General features: G+C 52.7%; 8 protein-coding genes across 8 annotated transcripts, besides 2 other annotated features; 5 read left to right on the top strand and 3 right to left on the bottom strand.

Moving 5' to 3' along the window:
- Positions 1-58: 58 nt before the first annotated feature.
- On the top strand, positions 59-1,954 carry EKO05_0009254 (Proline--tRNA ligase; the record flags this gene model as incomplete). The annotated part of the gene is made up of 5 exons (XM_038941905.1): positions 59-181; positions 237-341; positions 395-405; positions 454-785; positions 837-1,954. 5 exons carry the CDS (start codon positions 59-61, stop codon positions 1,952-1,954), a joined length of 1,689 nt encoding a protein of 562 aa, XP_038795854.1.
- Positions 1,955-3,273: 1,319 nt separating this feature from the next.
- Positions 3,274-4,884, bottom strand: EKO05_0009255 (uncharacterized protein; the record flags this gene model as incomplete). The annotated part of the gene is made up of 4 exons (XM_038941951.1): positions 3,274-3,847; positions 4,154-4,661; positions 4,710-4,785; positions 4,834-4,884. The coding sequence occupies 4 exons, from the start codon at positions 4,882-4,884 to the stop codon at positions 3,274-3,276; spliced, it is 1,209 nt and encodes a 402-aa protein (XP_038795856.1).
- Positions 4,885-6,148: 1,264 nt separating this feature from the next.
- On the top strand, positions 6,149-6,962 carry EKO05_0009256 (60S ribosomal protein L6; the record flags this gene model as incomplete). The annotated part of the gene is made up of 3 exons (XM_038942004.1): positions 6,149-6,265; positions 6,425-6,760; positions 6,810-6,962. 3 exons carry the CDS (start codon positions 6,149-6,151, stop codon positions 6,960-6,962), a joined length of 606 nt encoding a protein of 201 aa, XP_038795857.1.
- Positions 6,963-7,484: 522 nt separating this feature from the next.
- On the bottom strand, positions 7,485-8,583 carry EKO05_0009257 (uncharacterized protein; the record flags this gene model as incomplete). Its single annotated transcript, XM_038942077.1, has 2 exons — positions 7,485-8,021; positions 8,077-8,583. The coding sequence occupies 2 exons, from the start codon at positions 8,581-8,583 to the stop codon at positions 7,485-7,487; spliced, it is 1,044 nt and encodes a 347-aa protein (XP_038795858.1).
- Positions 8,584-9,401: 818 nt separating this feature from the next.
- Positions 9,402-11,506, top strand: EKO05_0009258 (uncharacterized protein; the record flags this gene model as incomplete). The annotated part of the gene is made up of 3 exons (XM_038946737.2): positions 9,402-9,819; positions 9,877-10,009; positions 10,057-11,506. The coding sequence occupies 3 exons, from the start codon at positions 9,402-9,404 to the stop codon at positions 11,504-11,506; spliced, it is 2,001 nt and encodes a 666-aa protein (XP_038795859.2).
- A 903-nt stretch (positions 11,507-12,409) lies between these two features.
- Positions 12,410-15,758, bottom strand: EKO05_0009259 (uncharacterized protein; the record flags this gene model as incomplete). The annotated part of the gene is made up of 4 exons (XM_038942183.1): positions 12,410-14,904; positions 14,953-15,317; positions 15,376-15,596; positions 15,660-15,758. 4 exons carry the CDS (start codon positions 15,756-15,758, stop codon positions 12,410-12,412), a joined length of 3,180 nt encoding a protein of 1,059 aa, XP_038795860.1.
- Positions 15,759-16,117: 359 nt separating this feature from the next.
- On the top strand, positions 16,118-17,615 carry EKO05_0009260 (autophagy protein; the record flags this gene model as incomplete). Its single annotated transcript, XM_038941864.1, has 5 exons — positions 16,118-16,172; positions 16,223-16,377; positions 16,432-16,591; positions 16,640-17,513; positions 17,561-17,615. The coding sequence occupies 5 exons, from the start codon at positions 16,118-16,120 to the stop codon at positions 17,613-17,615; spliced, it is 1,299 nt and encodes a 432-aa protein (XP_038795861.1).
- Positions 17,616-18,207: 592 nt separating this feature from the next.
- Positions 18,208-19,416, top strand: EKO05_0009261 (uncharacterized protein; the record flags this gene model as incomplete). Its single annotated transcript, XM_059637500.1, has 2 exons — positions 18,208-18,397; positions 18,491-19,416. 2 exons carry the CDS (start codon positions 18,208-18,210, stop codon positions 19,414-19,416), a joined length of 1,116 nt encoding a protein of 371 aa, XP_059493483.1.
- A 571-nt stretch (positions 19,417-19,987) lies between these two features.
- Positions 19,988-20,011: a tandem repeat.
- A 159-nt stretch (positions 20,012-20,170) lies between these two features.
- Positions 20,171-20,209: a tandem repeat.
- The last annotated feature ends 2,619 nt before the right edge of the window (positions 20,210-22,828 follow it).

Genomic DNA, 22,828 nt, shown 5'->3' on the forward strand with positions numbered 1-22,828 from the left:
AACAACCTTCTTTTACCTCAGACCCACCTCCTGTAAATCACGTCCCAGCACCTGCACCATGGCCGAAGCCACTGCCGCCGACGGGCAGATGAAGGATCTCAAGATCTCTCAGACTAAGAAGAGCAAGAAGGATGGTGCTCCCAAGACGGCTGCAAAGAAGCCTCAGCAGCAGAAGAAGAAGGTCAGCTAGCCGCATTAAGGCTAAAAGATAGCGTCGAATGTTCACACGGTCACAGATTGAGGGCGCTGCGCTGATTGGTATCGATGTCGCAAAGGAGGACGATCTTGGTGAATGGTACCAGCAGGTCATCACCAAGGGCCAGATGATCTCATACTATGATGTAAGCTGTTGCTTTTCTCCATATACAGGTCCAGCAGACTAACGTACACCTAGGTCGCCGGATGGTGAATAAATCTGCTTCTCGTCATCGAGCACTCCACTAACAACCTCAGCTACATCCTTGAGCCCGCGTCCTACGCCATCTGGGAGTCGATCAAGGCTTGGTTCGACAGCCAAATTAAGACCTTGAAGGTCCGCAACGCATACTTCCCCATCTTCATCAGCGCAGACAACCTGGAGAGAGAGAAGGAGCATGTCGAAGGGTTTGCCGCTGAAGTCGCCTGGGTCACAAAGGGCGGAAAGTCTGATCTCGAGAAGCCTGTCGCCGTTCGCCCTACCTCGGAGACTGCCATGTACCCCTACTTTGCACGAAAGATCCAATCGCACCGTGATCTTCCTTTGAAGCTGAACCAGTGGAACAACGTGGTGCGATGGGAGTTCAAGCGTAATATGTTCCGCTTCTCTCTCGGTATTCGGCACTGACACGTATATATAGACCCTATGCCCTTCATTCGATCTCGCGAGTTCTTATGGCAGGAGGGCCACACAGCGCATCTGACCAAGGAAGAGGCCGGTGCCGAGGTTATGCAGATCCTTGAGTGGTACTCTCAGGTCTACCAGGACTTGCTCGCTGTCCCCGTCGTCAAGGGTACCAAAACCGTAAACGAGAAGTTCCCTGGAGCCGACTACACAACAACAATCGAGGGCTTCATTCCTGCCACTGGCCGTGGTATCCAAGCCGCCACTTCTCACTGCCTCGGACAACATTTCTCGAAGATGTTCAACATCACCGTAGAGGACCCCAACCCCAAGGAGGGCGGAAAGGCAGAGCACGTGCACGTTTGGCAAAACTCGTGGGGTCTGACCACCCGTTCTATTGGTGTCATGATTCTTACCCACGGTGACAACCGCGGTATGGTCATTCCTCCCCGCGTGGCTGAAATTCAGGTCGTCTTGATTCCCGTTGGTGTCAACGCAAAGATGTCCGCTGAGGCTAAGGAGGAGCTGTACAGCAAAGTCAAGAGCATCCATGATAGCTTGATTGAGGCTGGTGTTCGTGTTGAGTCCGATTACCGCGAGGGCTACTCTCCTGGGTGGAAGTTCAATGACTGGGAACTCAAGGGCATTCCTCTCCGAATTGAGTTCGGCCCTAAGGATGCTGAGAAGGGTGTCGTCACTACCTCGCGCCGTGATATCGACGACAAGGACGCTGCACGTGGAACCATCAACGTTGACGATGTCGCCAATGAGGTTCCCAAACTGCTTGAGCAGATCCAGGCCGACATGTTCGCCAAAGCAGACAAGGCCTACCGCGACCACCGTGTCCAGCTCACAAACTGGGACGATTTCGTTCCTACTCTCAACGGCAAGAACGTTGTTCTCGTTCCCCACTGCGAAGGCGACAAGTGCGAAGACGAGGTCAAGGCAAAGAGCGCAAAGACAGCGCTTGGCGACGGTGTTGCAGAAGATAAGCAGGCCCCTGCCATGGGTGCCAAGAGCTTGTGCATTCCCTTCGACCAGCCTGAGGGCATCGAACCTGGCAAGACAAAGTGTATCAACCCCGACTGCACAACTCCTGCAAAGGCTTGGGTTCTATTTGGAAGGAGTTACTAGACGGAGTGGAAGAATGGGTGTTTGTTTTTAGCCTTGAGCATTTGATAGCTGGGCGTTGAAGATGTGTTTGCGCGGTATGGGCGTCGAGGTACCGTTGCCACGATGATGAATGTTTTATGCAAGTTCAACAAGATCTCAAAGTTGGAGTAAGATCTGAACGGCGCTTCCTGCAGCATCAGCTGAGTGATGAGAGAGGTATGCACTCGGCGAGCCTGCAAACGCACACTGTTCTCCACGTTTCACCTGTGTTGTCCACCAGCACAGCTCCACTGTTCGGCTCACATTCACATTCACTGCGCTACTACCGAAACTGAACAATAATGTCCTGGAATACTACCGCTTCTTCCCTCTTGACCTCCAAGACATACGTGAGCCCAAATGTGCAACAAACTTTTCCAAACCTACGCCTGCGGGCACTCAAAGAGCATCTGCACAACACCCTGCACCCACACTCTCGCATCTTCTCAACCCACTCAACCTCACATGCACTTTGAAGCCAACCAAAACGAACCCATCTCCCGCCCGAACTCCATCGTTTCTTCTCTCGCCTCACCCACGCGCGCGAACTCAACAACCAACTTATTCCATCCGCAAACGCATTTACCGCTCTGCACCACCACGACCTCAGCATCGACAGGTCCAACGCACATCCCCGCCTTCCGCTTCGTGGCGCCAGAGACACCATCGTCCACCTCTTCAGTGTCACCCGTGAGTCCGACTTTCGCTTCTCGTAACCCCAACCCAAGCGCACCACCCAGCCGCTCTCCCTCACCAGCACCCTCTGTTGCGGCGACAGAGCCGGAGTTGAAGTTTTGCGATCATTATATCCCGCGATACTTGTTCACGTCCAAATACCCGTGTGTCGAGTGCTATATGCAACCAGGGTGGGAGGGTTTAAGAAGGGCGTGGATGGACAATTATCGATTGGGGCATCCGCTGGACAGAGAAGAGGACACCGAGAGGTTGAGTGGGATTAAGACTGTGAGGGAGAAGGATGGAAGTGTTTCACGGGATGACGACGATGCTGAAGGGTACCAAGAATGAAGATGAGCAGAGGCAGGAGATGAGGACTTTGACGACAGAAAGGTGAATGTGAGACTATAGGAGGCTGCAACAGTAGGGACTGGTGTGAGAGGGTAATTGAGGATGTCCGATAGCCTTGTCTTGATCAAATGCTGCAGTACTGCCGTTGACTCATGTTTCGCATTAATATGTACTGGCGGGAGGGTGCGTAAAGCTTGCTGCCATATACGGAAGTATGCAAATAGCTTGTCGTATGTATACCATCTGCCTGCTTGCACATGAAGCACTCGAGATACTCAAGGCTCATCCATCTCTTCATCACCATCACCCTTCTTCTCGTTCTCCACGGTCTTCTTGACACCTTCGAGGAAGGCCTTAACCGCATCACCGCCACCGAGCGGCATAGCGCCGCCCCTCATGTAGCCACCGTGCTCGACGTCTATGTTGAGCGCCTGACTGACTGTAGGCAACGCACCTGTTCTCAGCGCTTCTGTCAGGCTGCCAAGCGCAGCGCGGAGCTGCGGCGCACGTAATATCCTCTTCAGCACATCCCTTTTTGAGTCCTGGTCCAATGTCTGCATGGCCATCTGTGCGGTCTCAGAGTTGGGATCGATCTGATCGACATCTTCGACTTCAGCCTCGAGCAGGAATGGGGTCGTGGGTAGTTGTGCGCAAAGCGCATCGATGAGCTCGTCTGACGCGTTTTCAATCGTTGGGACAGTCGATGTCGGCCATAGAAGATCGAGTAGAGTTGTGAACGATTCGCCGCTAGACTGTTGTGACCCTCTGCCGTCGTCTCCACCAAGATTGCCGCCCTTGAGCGAGTTCATGAAGTTCTGGACGATGGATGAGACATCGCCTGAATCTGCTCTGCTCAGATGTCAGCGAAGGTCCAGCCCAGGAAAAGAAGCGAGAAAGAGCAGCAATCGATCGTCGTGGCGGAAGGAAGACATGGTACGGAAAGCATATTCTGTTTAGTGTTACATATGAGCAGCCAGTACTGCCATGTCGTCTGGACATGTTGTGCTCCCAAACGCCTCACCGTGTTAATCGGCCCTTTGAATCTCTAGTGCTTGCCTCGCCAATGTCTTGGATAGCTGCTTGAACCATGCCGGTAATTTCGACTGCGCCACGACGCCGATTGCGATATAACCACAATGAATGCTTAGAACCTACGCTCGGCCGCCATCAGCTCCGCCTTCACGAGATTCTTCTCCTTCATCTCGAATGTCACCTCCTGTAGCTCCAGGTCCAGCGCCCCCGGTGCTGCCGTGGCGGTTTCGACTAGAGGACTCTTCTTCTACATCCTCCATGGTCTCGTCATCGTCGCCGCTGGCGGGTGGGTTCGGGATGCTCCCAAGCTCGGCTTGAACGTCGATCTCCTCTCCGTTTAGAAGGAGGTCAACAACCTGTCCGATCTTCAAATCACGCTCGCTAAACCAACTTGCATCGCCCCGCGTGTGTTGTGACTTGGATTGCAACCAGAAGAGGTAGCGCTGTGAGCTAGAGTTGAATTTGAGGACGAAGACACGGCCGTCGGTGGGCGACTTGACTGATTCGGAGTCTTCGGCAGCATCCTTGCCGGTATACGGGGAGAAGGAGCCGTCGCCAGGGATCATAATGAGGTCAAGCTCAGACTCGTCGAGGGACTTGTTGCGGGGTCGCCAGCAGAAGTGCACGAACTCTAAGCTGTGTGAGTGGAGTTACAAGGCTGCAGATTGATTGTACAAACCATCTTCACCCTGGTAGAGGTAGACATAACCTTGTGTGCGGACAGGCTTGACCGACTGCTTGTTGCCGTCTCTAGCCTGCAAGTGTTAGCTTTACGTGTGAGTGATGGCGTAGGTGGTGCTGACAGTGATTTCGCACTTGCCGGCTTTGAATGTGATCAGTGGCTCGATAGACATGGTGACGGGTGTATGTGGAGGCAAAAGGGTATGGTGTTGGTGGTTCGAAGCTGCCTGTGTACCTGCTAGCAATGCGGCGACGAGACGCGGGAGCGGCGACGGAGGTTGGGCACGGACCAATCAAGATGAGGTAATCGACGCGGATGGCAAATTCACCACAGAACAAATCAGTACACAGCTTCTCGAAAAGACGTCTGGAACACCAAGCAATACAGCTATGACGCCTGAGACTACAGCGGGGCGAATCGCACGCTCCAGCCTAAGGGACAGAGTATCAACTAACAGCAAACAGCAGTCAAGCTATATTCACTTGAGCAGGCGTAGTGTCGCCCTTGCTGCCTTTCGTATGCTCAACTATTTGCACAGGCAACCATGCTGGTAGATCAAGTACGCTGCTGCCAGCGCAGATCATGTTCCTGCATTTTGCAAGTTCAGCAGCTACAATGTTAAATCTTGGTTGCATTGTAGGCTCACACACGACTCTGAGTGATGCATCTACGCAAGACTCCAGCACGATGCGCGCAGCTTTGCCAGTACACAGTACAGCCACCATGCAACGATTCACTTGCTGAGCTCCAAAGATCAGGCTGAATCGAATGTTGGCGTGGAGAAACTGTGCCAGCGAAGGAGCGTGCTACGCCTAGGGGAGCCCTTAGTGTAAAGCCTTCTTGCATCTTCCGTGGGACTTTGGTCGATGATCGTTGATCGATGGGGCGGACCTGTATGCATTTACGATCTGTCTCTCCTGATCAAGGCCAGTGGCCGATTGGTGCTCTACAAAGTCGAATATTGCGGGTGCATACGATGCGCGAACGGAGAAAGAACGAAACGCCATCGTCCATCGCTTTCGCGACACTGGACAGCAACGACCACTGAGCGGCAGCAATGACTGCAGCCAAGGGTTCGTTTCACGTGTCGATATACATAAGCTGTTCGGCAACGGCTTGGAGCTTCGGGAGTCCGGTGATACCAGTTTCGTTGGCCTGCAAGACAGCAAGTCTACGAACTGCGATGCGAAGGGCACAAAGCAAATTGTCAAGGGCGTACAAAAGAGCCGCGTAGTCTTTGGGCAATCTGACACCTCGCAGGTTGTCAGTGAACAACTATCGACCGCTCCTTGTCATATTGGTCTGCCCTACGATTTTCCCGGGGGGTGGCGGGGCGGAAGAATGGTTTCGCCGAAAGCGCCGCACACTGCTGCTCGAAATACCGAATCTCGCGAACCACACTCCCCAGGGCTCACTAACGACACCAGCAATTCGAAATGGCGGACACCAAACCCACGACCCAGAAGTTCTCCAAGGGCGAGAGGTCGATACCGCACCACTCGCAGAAGGCCAGCAAGTACTACCCTGCTGAGGACGTCGCCGTCGCCAAGAAGGTACGTTATCAGATGCGACAGCCTGGGAGGATCAGGAAGAGGAGGACATGAGCGCATTGCAGCAGCAGCAGCTCTGCGACTGCAGGCCGCGAGAGCGCATGATCTATATGCTGCACGATGCAAGACGCACACAATAGACCTTCGCTAACTTCGACTCAGGCCCGCAAGACTGCTCGCCCTGCGAAGCCCCGTGCCTCCCTCCAGCCCGGTAGCGTCGTCATCCTCCTCGCTGGTCGTTTCCGCGGCAAGCGTGTCGTTCTCCTCAAGCACCTTTCCCAGGGTGTCCTCCTCGTCACTGGTCCCTTCAAGGTTAACGGCGTTCCTCTGCGACGAGTAAACGCCCGCTATGTCATTGCTACCTCGACCACCGTCGACATCAAGGGTATCGACGAAGGTGTCCTGAAGAAGGCCAGCGAGGATGGCTACTTCACCAAGGACAAGGCCGCACACAAGCCTGGCGAGGATGCTTTCTTCAAGCAGGGCGAGAAGCCCGAGGTACGCAGTCCATGGCGATACGACTGAATAGCACTAACATCTCCCATAGAAGAAGGAGACTTCCAAGGACCGCGTTGAGGACCAGAAGGCCGTCGACAAGGCCCTTCTGGCCAACATCAAGAAGGAGGCTCACCTCGTCGACTACCTCGCCTCCACCTTCAGCCTCCGTACCTCGGACAGGCCACACCAGATGGCTTTCTAAGCGTTGGGTCAAGACGGGATTTGGCGTTCAGTGCATGGGATGAAAGATGACCTCCTCGGGTGCTGAAGTCGTAACAGCAGGAATTAATCCAGCGACGGCGCGGCTACCAACTTCTTTTCATGAAGGCAACGTTTGCATTCTCATATAAGACTTGATACAAGCAAGCGAATACGAACCGATCCGAAAGTGATCAGATGGCTTTGGCAAACGTGATGTCATCTCTTCGGCGTTACTTGGAGCAAGCAATGGGCGGTTACTCGATACTGATGGCGAAATAGAATACCACATTACATTGTACGCATGCGCCCGACTGTTGTACCAACATCCGCCGTTCGCGTCTCCCAGACACCGAATTGGCAAACACGACCTTAGACCGAGAGCGTATCAACGAGCACCAAGATGACAAGCGAGAGTCCGAGGCCCACTTCCCCACAACACCGTACCGTGACATATCCGACCATAACCGAACACCTATACCAAAGGCCAGCTCCAATCATGCTCTTGGACTATTTCCTTTGGCTCTCATTTTCTGCCTCTACCCTTCCTGACTTTTGATCTGAACTTATCCGCCAAACCCCCGGCTGCTTCCCCTACTCCATCAATAGCTCTACCACTCTTCCCTTCCACATCGTGCTTCTCCATCTCCGCCTTCAAGTCCTCTATGACATCCTTTCCGAGTGTTGTCCCGTGACACCAATCCAGCACGCCAATGGACCCATAGTTGCCGTCTCCTTCACTGAGCATGTGTGCATCAGTGCGGCGCGCCATGCCACGGATCATGATAGTTGAAGGGAGGATGTTGTACCCTGAATACACGAATGTCTCTTCAAGACTGAAGAAAGCGACCAGAAGAAGATAGGTCAAGATGTGCATCCGCAGCGTAATAGCAGGGAGATACAGCGGCAGCCACCGATGTAGAATATGGCACACTGGGTGATCGTAGTCGGCGACAAATGAGTACGGGACTTGAACGCTATGATGCCAGTTCGTATGCCAGTCTGCCAACCTACCACCGCTCGGCGAGTGCAGTAGGTGTGTATGGATGTAATACTGGAGCACCTACACGAATCATGTCAATATTCTACACCAGTCGCAAAACATGTAACAAACTCACATTTCGTGATATAATCCCAAGAAGCGCATGTTTAACCATCAACCATGGGTTCGGTAGATGATTTAGCCCCCACCGACTGCCCTTGATCATGAGCAAACTCTTCATTCTCAGAATATCGGTAACCAGGAACTCGATGGCAGCCTGTAGCACCACGCACAACACCACATTCGCCACACTCCACGCGACCACCCTTCTGACTTTTGCTTTCCCACCCTTTTGATTCGTAGCAATTCCCCATTTGCCCTGCGTTTTGAACTCGACAGCCAAGCTTGGCACGCAAATGTCGAAGACGAGGAAGGCTAGGGAGGGGATGATATACAGCGCTAGCCGTAGCGCAAAAGGCCCAAAAAGCTCCAGCTGCAGAGGAGAGTAGGTTGCAGCGAGCGTCGTCCAGGCCAGGGAGAGGAAGATCAGATTTAGGGAGGTGGACCAAGAGGATAGCATGGGGATTGCAAGGAGGGAGGCGATGGGGAGGGGGATTAGGGAGAGAAGGGAAGAAAGCGACATCCTGGGTAACTGTTTCTAGCTGTATAGACTGGTGGCCAGGTGTGAGTAGGGATAATTTCGGTGTTGGCGCATGCTTGTTTTTGGTAAGTGAACGTGTTCGTGATGCCTGTTTTGGTGTTGAGTGTAGGGATGACGTAGGCGTGTTCCGCTGCCGTCTGCGGACGGTTTCAGCTCCCAGCCACGCCGAACTTCAGCCTTGCGCATCTGGGAACATCCACCGTATGCAGTAAGTTCTCAAATGCCGCACATTGAGGGCCTCCAGGCGCATGAGCTGCGCTTCAGTCTGCGATACGTTGAGATAGACACCGCAGCGCGATCATGCTACGGCGCCATTTGCGCGACTCTGCTTTTCCAGCCAGCTCAGCTCTCACTTGCATGATTATAGTGAGCCGACCACACACAACTCTTGAGATGTCAACAATATGTCATACTTGACACCGCACTCGCCGGGCGAAACATGAGACATCTTTGAGCTGCGCCTTGCGCCGACTTACTGCTGACTGCTTCACCTCACAACCCAAGAATAAACCCTTATACAGCTAAGGAGCACAACGTCAGTGAGCGATACAACATTGGCCTATAATAGCCCGGATGTTGACGCGTCCGAGAACACGACCGAGATGCACATGCATACATCCAACCTGGTTGATCGGTGTTATTGATCTTACCAGCCATTAAGGGATTCGTATCTTACCTGCGGTAATTTCGCAGATGGACGTAGCCATGCTGGACTCTGAAGCCAAACTGCATCGATACATAAGTCCACCGCTCGTATCCGTATCCTCAAGACCTTCTTTTTTTTTTTTGGTCGAACCATCATGCACCAAGGAGAGTCATCAGAGCGTCTACTACTCGACGCAAGTTCGAGAGGCTCGATGAAACGACGAACCGGTCACGATTCAGCCCATGGCTTGACAACATTGTGTACGACAGAAAAATCTCAAAAAGTTCAGAACAGGCTGCGACCAATGAAAAGACTCACTCGCTGTGTAGTTTCTGCCGGTCTTCTATGGAAGCACTGCACCTGTGCCTTCTGCCTGTTCTGGGAATACAGATGGACCGCCGAAGTATGCAGCTACCTTTTCTCGCTGTTGACCTTCGCGGGGCTTGTGACAACGCTGTTGGTGTATCAGAATAAGCCAATTCCTAAAGGGCCACAACTAGTATCTATTAACCCCATCATTTCCCTCTTTTCATTGTTCATGCGAACTGGGGTCGGTCTGGTGTTGGCAGAAGGTGTGTCAGAAGGACTTCGAGACATTCCCCTTGAGATACTGTTCTGACTGCATTCAGGTATTAGTCAATCCAAATGGCAATGGTATCGCAAACCCCGAAAATTAAGTGATATCGAGTATTTCGACTTGGCCAGTCGCAGCCCTTGGGGCTCTTTTCTGATGCTGTGTAATCTGAAGCCAAGACTGACATAGTAAGCAGCTAACATACAAATTACTGAATATTGCTTATAGACTCCAGCTGCGTTGCCGCATTAGGTGCACTGACTACTATCATGGCATCTCTTACTGGTTACTTCTCACAGCAATTGGTTCAGTTCGAAGCCTGTTTACAGCGCGATGATGCTACTGCTGTGACTGTGGCAAAGACCAACAATTACACTGCGCACGGAGTCTTTCTTGACAACTACACTGCAGATGAGTTTGGTCCTATGGTGGCTGCCATCAACGTCGGCCTTATTCAACCTGTGGAGGACCTCGCTAACGTGCTAACCAACGGGTGCATCAGTGGCAACTGCACATTTCCGTCTACTGATCGAGCATCGATTTCGACGATAGGCATCGGTCACGTATGCGAAGACATGTCTGACTACATTCGCCAGAACAACGGAAGCACCATGTTCGTTGGCAAAAGTAACTCTAGCTCTCTTACCATAAGAGACATGGATAAGACCGTATTGGTAACGCTAGTCACCGGCGCCACAGACAATCCCTCGTTCGGGATGGCAAATATTTCAATGTTGTTCAGACAGCACTGGAAATTGACGAAGTTTGCAGCTATTCGATGCTCTTTATACCCAACAGTCTTCACTTATGGCATCAACATGACCAACTCGGTCTTGGACGAGCAAGTGGTCGAAAGTGTTCCGATTCAGCGGCACGGCATGAGGCTCAGTCCTGGTTCCACTCAAGATCACAGAGATAACCACACATTTACTCACAAGATGGCCACAACTCACACATTCCGCAACGGCAGTCGAGAGGTTTGCATAGGTTCCAGAGATCCTAGACCGGAGCTTGTCAAGGTTTTTTTACAACGAAGCGACACATCTTTGGGCCAGCCCCTTAACGAATCTATACCCGACGTTGCGTTATACTATCCAAGAGATTGCGTATGGTCTTTCGGTATGGGGGCGAGCTCAGGAATTTTACGGTCTTTGCAGACTATCTTCCACAATCAAGAGTTAGTCTGGGGAGGCAGAGGAAATACGAGTGGGTCTGTTCACCTGCGGGCGTTGTTCCAGCCTGGCAGAATGAGCAGAGAAGACCTTAACGCGCACTTGCAAGGCAACATATCCCTCGACACCGTGGACGACATAATGAAAACCATGACCAGGGCAATGACGGCAGTTGTGCGCACCAACGGCTACGAGCGCTTTCAAGGACAGGACTGGAATGCATATGGCGACATGTGGTACAATACGACATGTGTGCGCATACGCTGGGAATGGATCATCTTTCCCATCATAATGATTGCACTTACGGGGGTTTTCCTTCTTCTTGTGGTCTTTGAGAATCGCGACGTCAAGAGTGACAGACTCTGGAAGAGTTCGGTGCTTGCAGGGATGTTCTGCGAGATCCATATACAACAAGGCATACCAGTCGGAAAAGAAGGGATGGTTGAAGTTGCTCACTCTACGAGCGTGAGCTTCGAAGAAAAGAGCGAGACTTTGAGGCTGCTTGAGCGATGATATTGTATTCTTCCGCTTATGTTCCAACCCAAGTATTCGTCTCGAGTAAGCTCCTCGCCTCCGGGTGTGGTGCCTCGAAGGTGCTCAATGAAGTTGAAGGCAGACAGCATCTCAAAACCGCCCTGTCCGGAAAGTTGATGATTAAGATGAAACACTGTTGCAACTCTAATTCCTGCCACAAGCCTATTCGCAGCCATCGCAACTTGACATCCCCTCAGGCGACTTTTCGACTGAACATCCACCAGAAAGCAACAACTACAAGACAGCATTCCCAGCATTCCCAGACACACGATTGCCACAGCAGCCTTTCGACGTCTCGCCAAGCTCCCAAATACAAATACACAGCTGAACGTGTCTTGTACATCGGGTCCGAAAACAAAAACTAACCTCAACCATAGAAAAGGGCCCTTCACGCTCACGAGATTTCTGTACTGACGGTAAATTAACATCGAAACCAGGGGAACGATAGCTTCGCGATGAAGACTGCTGCTTCAATCTCCTCCACCCAAGGGCCTGATTGGGGTGTCAGACGAAAGATGTGGATCAGAAGAGCATGGGCGAGGGTTGGTTGGCGATAAATTTCTATTCCTGTAATAATGGTGGCTCTCGTTGGACCCTTTCTGGTGCTGATGATGATTGAGAGCTGGGGGATAGAAACGTGGAAGATTTTAGAGAAGCTCTGCCCTTGCAACTCTGTACTGTAGAGTAGACTATGGTGTTCTAAATGATGTGCACTTCACGAGCAAAGGAGCTATGTAAAATGCTGCCAGGTTCATGAGTGTGAGTCTTAATTGAGAGGGGAGATGTGCTGAGATTAGTCGCAGGGCGCACATATTTGTAACTATCGTGCTTCCTTGACTAACTAACTAAGTGCATCCTCAATCCCCTCTTCTAATTACTTTTCTAGACGTTCTCCTCCATCATTTCTTTCTCTTTCCCCTCCGTACTCTCCTTTTCGCTCTGCTTCTTTCCTCTCTCCAGTATCTCGCCCGCCAATCTTTGCAGATAGAACTCGCTAATGTCCGCTGGCAGACCCTTGAACGCCCTTACAATCTTCTCCACATCCCTCCTCCCATTCTCATACCCCTTTAAATCCCGGTTTCCGTACACGTCTCTCCCCGCTGCGTACTCCGCATCGCGCAACCCCTTCCAGAACACATTCACCGCAACGCTCACCCCCTCATCTGGCGTCGCAGTATGGCTCCACATCGGCGGTATGAAGAGCACATCGCCAGGCGCCAAGGTTGCTACATGTGGGTGGAGTGCAGGCTTGTGTGAGAGGGCGGAGAGAGGGAGTGAGGACGAGGAAGCGCCGGGTGGGTATGCTAGATGGGGCACATCAGAGGGCGGGTACAGAGTCAGTGTCTTCGAACCAGAGATCTGCGAGAGGATGTTGGGATGCACGTCGTAATGCAGCCACAAGCTTACCGGACCACTGATACGCAACGGACTACTATGATATGTCTCCTCGTTGATAACTTGGCGGCAGAGTTCTGGGATATGGAAGTCCGCTGCGATGGCGGGGAAGTCATCTTCCAAACGCGTCGGCAGCTTGTTGGGTTGGGTGCTTGAGATGGCGCGCAGGTAAGACGGTGCGCCGCTGCTGATGCTGGAGAAGAAGGAGGGCACGCTTCGTTTCTCGTATGTGAAGTTCTTGGTGCCGAACGTCATGACTGAAGTTGTGCATTCGTGGACTACGAGTTCACGGTCGGCGCCGAGTTTGGTTTGGATGTAGTCGAGTGTCCATAGTTTGGTGCAAGGGCCAATGTCGAGTCCGGTAACGATGGCAGGTTGGGATGTTGCTACTAAGACAGCGAAGTCTTTCGGGCTATGCAGCTGAACTCGAGGAATACCTTTGGTCTTTGGTCCTCTCGTAGCTATTTTGCCTTTCTTAGACTGTACCTTGCGCTCGTCTTGGGGAGAGGAGCTCGGCTTCACTGTCGCTGTACTATCCGCTCGTGGTGCAAGCACATGCCAACGGGGCTTTTGTGTCGCCGAAGACGTGATGGTGAGGTAGTGCTCGTTCCAGAAAGAGCCCATGGAGAAGCAGACCGCGCCACCGCCTGCCACTATAATCTCATTTGGAGAAACTGCGCTTACGCCTGCACCAACAAGCAATGGCCAACATGCAGGCAAGTGGATCTTGGGGTGCTCAATAGCAATCCCTGTGTCGTTGTGCGTTAGTAGCATAAACTCTTCTCCCAGACCGACTATCCCCAGCTTTGAAACCCCGCCAATAAGAAGCAAGTCGTCTCCCCAGGGCACCAGACTGGCACCAATCCGTGCGTAAGTGGACCTCGTCAAGCTACTGCAGACCTTGTTGGTCATGTCTCGGAAACTTAAGTGCGGTTGTGCTGTGCCTGAAAGCGACCACTCCCAGACGTCGTGCAGGACTGTGCCGCAAACGCCAATGCCCCCCATGAGTAGTCCACATGTCTGAGCCGGCTGTGCCACGCGCATCACAGATACCGCGGCACCAAAGCGCGCTGGTGGATGCGGACCGTCAACGGGAATACTGTGCCAGCCGTTGTTGGACGTCCACAGGAACCAGTCGTCCAACACTGTGCCGTCGCTGGTTTTGCCGCCAAAGACCAAAACGCCTGTAGTCTGAGACATGTCATACGATACCTTCACGGCAACGGCAGAGTGCCTGTATCGTGGTGACGGTATGTCATCTACTGCAGACCATTTGCCGTGATTTATTAGCCAGCAATCTGCCAGTGCTTGAGTGGGAGATGCCCGGCCACCGATCAACAGCGCGCTAGTTTTGTTTATCGATGTGGTTGTGTGGCACATGCGCGCTGATGGCTGCTGTGTAGATTCTGACTGGGTTTGGTAATCCGCATTGCCGCGACTCAGTGCGCTCATGCTCGACAAGCGATTCTGTGGACCCTGTCCGCCGTGCATGGCAACATAGTAATCATCAAGGGAGAATGCCGCAGAGAAGCGCCGTGGCGTCCATGCAGAGCCTGCTGGTGGCTCCCAGGCTTGTAGCGAGATTGATGTCTGGCTCGAAATGTCTTGCGCATCTGTAGGGATTGCACTGACTCCTGGTGGAGATACGGCTCCTGCCTTTGCGTTTGATGCGACTAACAAGAAGTAGTGGCCACCAAACAGGGCAAATTCCTCCCATTCGTCAAAGGGTTCGATCGCGTCCACTTTCTTTCGAAGGGATGGCGAAGTGAAGGAGTCGTCACTCCACAAGTCCCACAGATTGCAAGCCACTTCTAGCGAAGGCCAACCCGCATCGAGGAATCTTGACGACTGTTGGGCTAGTGTTTGATACTGCTTGACAGAATTGATTGATGCATGCAACTTGTCAAAGTGTGACAACATGGTGTGTGCGAAGGGGTGATCTGGCCCTTGAGGAAGATACTGTTCCAACACGCAGAAGCGAGCTGTTTAGCATTAGCATGTGCAACAAAGGATAGCTAACGATGACCTACAGTTGTCGAAGCTATTTGCCCAGTGTATCAGCTTGTTAGCATCTGCAAGTGGCATGTAAGTCACGCTCACTTCTGCGACGAACAGAATGGACGAGTTTGGGACGTCCAACTCAGCTCGCAAGGTATGTTCGAGAAGTTGGAGGTCTCTTAGATCGCACCCTATGGCCATGTACTGGTCACTTCGAACACGGACAGGCGCGTCTGCTGAGCGCAGTCTTGTCTTTAAAAGTGCATCTCGTAGCAGACTTTTAGTAAAGACTACGTCTCTCTTCTTCTCAATCAACTGTGGGTAGTCCACGTCCACAAAGGTGGCTTCTTCAGCGAGTAATGGATATCGCTGCCAGAATTGGAAGGGCAACGGGTCGCTTTGTGATAGTCAGTGCTCAGTAGTACCATGGTGTTGGCAGCAGATATCTTACTCACTATCCACATCCTAGATTCACTACCACCTTCTTTGTTCCGCTGTCTTCTTCGAGGTGGCGCTTGACAACTTGCTCTATGGCATGCATTCGCAGCCAGTAGCCACGGTTGATGAGCGGGTTGCGGCGAACATACTTTGGAGCAAATGGCTCATAAAAGTCTGGCTCGTCGCTGAGATAGAGTCTCGAGACACATCGTTTCGAAACGATACTGCTATCGTTTGTCTGAGCATTCTGTCAGGCCAGTCCTGGACACGGCGGTGATGGGATCCTGGCGGAGTTTCTCACATGGATGATGTCGTCGTCCCGCTTTTCCACCTTAGACCGAAGATGGCCTTTGCGCTTTACTGTGCCATTCTGAGGCCTCACCGTTCGCCTTGCGGACATGGTTGCTTTGCTGGTAGCGGTGCAGTCACTGTCGCCAAATTTGACGATTGGAGTCGCAGCCACAGTGTGGCTGAGGGCGGGGCCTCAAGAACCCTTGTCGTGCACGCGATGCGCCCGCCGATCATTCATCACTCGACAGACGACTGCCTCCAAGGCTGCCGGTGACTGCGGAAACGTACACATGTCGCTCTCGTTGCCTCACTTCTCCCAGCCCGTCGTTGCTCCTACCTACCGCCGCCCATAGCGCAACGTAACAACTCTGACCGGCGGCCCAAGCTCCGTACCTATCTACCATCCACGAGATCTCGCAGACACAACCCAGCGCACACACTCACACTCTCACTCTGTCACGGAACACGATGGCGTCTATGAACTTTGTAACGTTCAACCAGGACCACAGCCACCTCGGCGTCGGTATGCGACGGCAGGACCGCTTTTAGACGCAGTACTGATGTTAGGTACAGGCACTACCAACGGCTACCGCGTATACACCACCGACCCATTCAACAAGCAGTCAGAGTCCCGTGAGGGTGATGTGTCTAGCCTCGAGATGCTCTTCTCGACTTCCCTGGTGGCTCTCACCCTGTCGCCACGGGTTCTGCGCATACAAAACACCAAGGTATGACGATCATCGCACCTGTCCCTACTGTTCGTCCGGCTGACTGGTGTACAGCGGCACTCGACTATCTGCGAGATGACCTTCCGTACCGCGATCCTGGCGATGAGACTGAACAGAAAACGACTGGTAGTGGTGCTCGAGTCTGAGCTCTACATCTACGACATCAGCAATATGCAGATGCTGAAGACAGAGAAGACATCGCCAAATCCTAATGGTAGGTTGCACTGAACATGCCGTACATGACACACTCTGACATAAGCAGCGATATGTGCCCTTTCCGCATCCTCCGAGAACAACTATCTCGTATACCCTCTGCCTACAAAAGCGGCGCCAGCTACCTTTCAACCGCCCTCGCATGCGCCGCCCAAGTCAGACCATGTTGCACCCACCAGCGGCGAGGTCCTCATATACGACGCTACAAAGATGGAGGCAGTCAACGTGATAGAGGCCCACAACTCTCCTCTGTCATGTATAGCGCTCAACAACGATGGAACCTTGTTGGCGACTGCTTCCGAGAAGGGCACTATCATCCGCGTCTTTTCTATCCCAGATGCACAGAAGCTCTACCAGTTCAGGAGAGGGTCCATTCCTGCCAGGATATACAGCATGTCGTTCAACTCGACTTCCACGCTGCTCAGCGTCTCGTCAGCAACAGAGACGGTCCATATCTTCCGCCTTGGTACGCCAAACACCAGCCGCAGCAACAGCGTTTCTTCCGCCACTGGTAAACCGGCAGCGAATTCTCGCGGGCGTAGCAGTAGTCGTGCGAGTGAAGAAGTCCCAGACGAGTTTGGAGACAGTCTTGGAGATTTTACAACTCCGGAGCGCAAGCCGTTGAATCCCACCTTTGGCAGCCTGATACGGCGGACATCACAAACTGTTGGCAAGTCGTTCGCTGCCACTGTCGGGGGCTATTTGCCGAGCGCAGTGGCGGAGATCTGGGAGCCATCACGCGACTTTGCATGGGTGAAGGTACCTAAGTCGCCTAACAGTGCTTCTAGTGGACCTATCAGGACTGTGGTTGCACTCAGCAACAATGGACCGCAGATCATGGTAGTCACCAGCGAAGGCAACTACTACGTCTTCAACATCGATCTCGAGAAGGGAGGCGAGGGGACGCTGTACAAGCAATACTCGTACGTTGTTGTGGCCTTCTTCTCATACTCGATACTAACTCCTGCAGGCTCACCGAACCGAATGAACTCACGTCAAGCGGCATGCAGGACTACGCTGACTAGGTATCGCGCAGGACGCCCAGATGTCTGAGATAGTGCCTGCTTTTTTCATTTACCCTGTTTTTGCATGGCCACCGGCGTTGACCAAACCATATTATTCCCCAGGGCTTGAGCAATGTTCGCCTACTATACTTCTCTAATTCCACCTCTGTGCGACGTTTCCCTGCATTGGCCGTTGCAGCCGTACCTTGCTTTTGTCGGGCGCTGTCAGCTTGTTCAAACTGGTGATGTCATGATCCTGTAGTACGGCTCGACTTATCGTGAATACCTTGGGAGTGCGCTGTCGATGTAGGCGCTTGAAGCATCGCAAACTATAGTCACGGTAGGATTCGATATTACACGACGCATCCGGCTGGCAGATCGATCGTCGTTGCCTGTCAAGCTGCACGATGTGAGACCGGAGAAGGGCCGCATGCAGGTGTGCCTGCCGCTAACCCCGCCTCTGACCTCATTGGGTGAACGTTGACACGCGAACCACGCGTGGAAGGTGAAGCTGTTGCCTTCTTTAATCACGTTTGTCTCTCGCTCACAGCACCGTTTCTTCCACACTCACATACTCGAACCCCCTGGAACATAAACTACGCAACGCCAGACGATGGTCTCAGACAGAACGACGGGCAATCCGCTCAGCGCGGGATCTCTCTCGCTGTTCATGGCAACGGCACTCCCTCGAGGAGAGAGCTCCAAGCTAAAGAGTGGCACCGAAGCCATAGCACTTGCAGTGCATGCTGGTATGCTTGCAGTAGGCTTCAGACTCGTTGGAGTCGGAGAGGACGAAAGGACAGGTGAGTGCACATGGAGTCAACCCAGCTTTATCACATTGCCTATTTGCAATATTTCCAATTTCTATGCTCAGACACTCATAGAAGCACATGCAGACGCCGAGAACCCGAACCCCTTGCCTGCCACATGGAACGCCTCTTCATTATACACGTTTCGTTACAAGCATGCGCAGTCCGCGATGGACTACCACATCAATGTACACAGGCTCGGAAGCAAAGCAGCCGTCTCTGCTATCGCCATTGGCGACGACCGACCCAAGAATTTTGACGTCACGACCAAAGAGTACCTGTCCGAATCCATGCTTCCTTTGAGCATACCGGAAGACCAATCAACAGAAGATGCCGCCAAGACGCTGATGGACCTCTTCATCTCTTCAGGTCGCCTCAACGATCTTGGTGCGCTGCTCAAGATGAAAGTCATCCAAAAGCTAGCACCGAGCCTACAGAAGGCTGGCTACGAAGAAGACAGTAGCACAAGAGACGCGCCAACGCGAGACGACAACTCCACACCGCGGCCAACCAATCCGCCGAACCCCCGACAACCGCAAGATCCCGAGCCCGCACGACCCTACCCTTTCAATGATCCTCTAGCCGTACCGCGGCAGCCAGGCAGACCGCTGCCTGAGCCCATACCCGGCTTCGAAGATGAGTACGAGGTCAACAGGCCAGCACGCGGCGGCCTACGAGACGACCGATATCCAGTCGGGATAGGCCATGATGATCTATATCCACCGGGTCTGGGACCAAACGATCCCCTCCGTCCACACCTTGGGCCAAGCATACCTCGACCTGGCGGCGGCTTTGGTGGTGGCATGCATCCCACATTCGACGACCCCTTGTTCCGTGGCCAGGGCGGGCAAGGAGGATATGACCCTATGGCACCTCCAGGTGCAAGATATGATCCTGTTGGACCAGGTGGCGCGCCAAGGGACAACCGTGGTGGTGGACCTAGGTTCCCTGGAGGAGGCCTTGGCGGACCACCAAATCCATTTGGCGGGTTTGGAGGAAACGATTTTATATGAGAGACTGCGAGAGCAGTATTTCTGAAAGAGGCGGCACGCGATTGCAAGATTCAACCAACGCCCCGATTAATGCCCGACGCCCTCCTACCAATATGTCACATGGTGCACCATTTACGCCCTCAAAGGCCATCGTCATGTATGGGAGCGACGATATTGTAGTCTCACGAATGACATGACTTCAACGATAGATAAAAAGGCCCAGCGAGGGCACACGTGAGGGATAATGAGCATCGAGAAAGGAGTGTAGGATATCACCTGCAGCACATGGAAGCAATTATCGAATCTAAGCCACATGCATAAACCAGCTGATAGACATCAACTGCAAATCGTGTCAAAGACAGCACATAACCACGGCAGGAAGAAGTCATCACCTCAGCAAAAAAACAAACTCTAGACAAGCCGTTCAGCGTGCCACTCTCAAAATGCCTAGCAATCGTGTTCATCCGATTTATACTTGGGCACCCGATATAGAATCGGCGTTGAAAAACCACCCTAATCGAATTCTCACTTGTTATGTTGAAGCACAATAGTTTCCCATTCCAAGGGTACTTTCTCTTTTTTTCCCTCTGCGTCGTTCCTTCCTTCCTTCGCTCCTGGCCACCAGAGAATCGTACACCATACGGTGGTCTTGTATATGCGTCGTCATCATCGTCTTGCGTGCAGGTGCTCGACGTGAGACGGAATAGTGTTGTTCGTTCGTTCGTTGGCGAGCGACGCTAGGTGGTCAACAGGCGCTGAAACTGGGATCGGATGCGCAGAGGCAGAAGCAGAGGCAGTGCAGATGCGGGGCGAGACTTTTGCACGAAATTTGGCGGGATGACAGTCGGTTGTGGGCGTTTGTGATGCGCGCTGTCTACGAAGTCAGGTAGGATTGTATCGACGTATGATTGAGACAGATGGACGTCAGTGTTGGGCTTGGATAACGAGATGTTATATCGGGTTGTAGACGAAGCGTGTTGTACCGTAGCACAGTAGGATTTGAACACTTTGCTCCTACAAGTGATGGTAGCCCTCAAACTCTAGGTTCTATCAAGCCCAAAATAAGTTCGCTCTCTCGTCCCACTGCGGCGAGTCGACGTCTTGCTTGGGCATGTCGAATTTTCTCGTACCACAGAGGCAGTGAACTAACTGCCAAGTGTTAGTGTGTGCACCGAGATCTAGAACGCAGCTGTCTGCAGTTCAGGGTATCAAGGTACTGTCCTCAGCCAGTTGAAGCTAACGATGAATGCGTGGCTAGACAACGGCTTGCTGACTTGGCCGTCGTGTGGCCCGTCACGTTCATGCTCAGGAAGTAATGCAATTTCACGATCATTGACAGACCTTGCAACATGGTTGATTTTTTCTCCAATTGTGGTAGTGTTCTGTTGGGACGTGTGTGCTGCGAAGAGCTTCTAGACTCGGCGTAGATGAGCGTAGCATCTAGACTGGGGATGAGCGATCGGAAGCGAAGGTGTTGTCTCACTCCTTCGGAGTCTGGTATTGATGTCGTAACCCGACGGTGTGAGCAAACGCCTCGGGTGTCCACGTGTGTTGTCTGATTGCTGCTGATTGTCCCGTATGTTGCATCCTCAGTCAGGTACTATGATTCAAAGTCAGCTTATCGTATGTTCTTGGCATAGGAATGCTGAGGATGTTCAACGCTCAGACTGCTCAGAAAGCTCAGACTATTCCGCTGTCCAAGGATGAGCCTTGACAATAGTCTGTAGCTTGCTTGCTAGAATCGGCTACGGTAAGCGATCGGGTTTGACGGACAGGCGACGTTGAGCAAGTGGAGCCAGCAGGTTTGACCACAGAGCGATAGAGGCGTCGAATTATGCAAGATCGTAAGTTTATCGGGAAAGTTAGTCCAAACGCTTGCCGTCCGCAGCCCACATGGCGCTCTCCTAAGACCACGAGGTAGGCCTGCACCCTCAAAAGTGAACCCGTCTTACTTCCGGCGCTCGTGTTCCTTGCTCGTCATTTATCCCCACACTTCAACCCAACTCACCTTCCAAATGTAGCAATCCCTTCTTGACCACGCTGCCACGCGCACATCCACTTTGCCACGCGCCCATCTTTGCCACGCGATGCCACATTACAAATCTCGCCATCCTCACTCCTTCGCCGTTACGGCTTGTGCCATCCTACCATACACACCTTGTATCACACCCAGGTCTCTTCCCCTGACGATCGTCTCGCGTGGAATGTCAACCCTGGGTCCCTGGACTAGATCCTTTGTCCGAAAGGAAGTGTGAAAGGGCGCCCTTGCGGAGTTGAGCACTAGTCGTTCTTGGTGTCGTGATCCTGAGTATCTTCGTAGGATGCATCCTTGTTGGATTGGATGTCTGTGAAGGTGTGGAGTCAGGATGAGCGAACAAGAGCCCTACCGAGTTTCAGCCGCAATCCTACCATGTATGCTGTTGGGGTGACCACCGAAAGTACCCGTCGTGCAGGGGTTCAGCAAACACACATTATCAAGCGCTTGACTCTGTTGCTTGAGCTGTGTGCATTATGTCCTTGTCGACTTGTTAAAATGTCGTGATCGACAGAAACTTTCCTCTTCGCATGGTGCGTGCGTCCAGCCTTGGGATGTTGGTGGCGATTACTCCTGCCGATATACGGTGGAAAGTCAGCAATGTTCTGTCTGAGCAAATGTCATGCAGCGCGGAGCGTGGGCACGCTCAGCGGATGTTACAATCGTGCTTGTACACACAGGGTGTGGCCAGCCCTACGAGCTATGGCGACGGCACAGTAAGAAGATCTACGAGGAGGCCGGAGAGTTGATGTTGTGTATGCCGTTGTAGCGACTGTGCCGTGACACATCGAGTGACGCTTTGTCATTCACCTCCCCTGAGACCAGGACACCGAGGTTTGGCATCACCGGCACGTCTCAAATGGGAACCTGCAGCTTACAGCATGAGGAAAGCTCGTAACGCCTAACCGGACTTGGCGTGTTCGGATCCGGACGTGAGCATAGTCTCGTCCGTTGATCCACTCTTTTTGACTTGACATGCATCCCCAGCATTCCCAAAGTCAATGTGGCATCGCAATCTGTGTTCAGTAAATCAGGGATCGCAAGCTATGATCTGTCAAGTGGCAGCGGGCTGTTGCATAAACAGCCCGATAACTGCGCCGTGAACATCGACACGTGTTGCGGCGTGGTGAAGATTGCCAGGGCGTCACGTTGGTGCGATAGGCGACGAGAGGGTTACCTCCCTTTGTTAGCCAAAACCTATAATTACACAGATCTTGCACTGCGCGCTCGTTACGGATAGCAATGCCCATGCACTACCTGCAAACGGCTAAGCCAGAGCCCGAGATATCCTTAAGCTGAACGGCTGAGAAGCTAGCCAGCATCGCGTCTTCGAAAAACCACACCTCGAAAGGCCAACCGAGAAAACACCTCATACCGCGGACCATCAGACACGGAAGA

Source organism: Ascochyta rabiei, chromosome 16 (genome assembly GCF_004011695.2).
Source record: "Ascochyta rabiei chromosome 16, complete sequence".
Lineage (NCBI taxonomy): Eukaryota > Fungi > Ascomycota > Dothideomycetes > Pleosporales > Didymellaceae > Ascochyta > Ascochyta rabiei.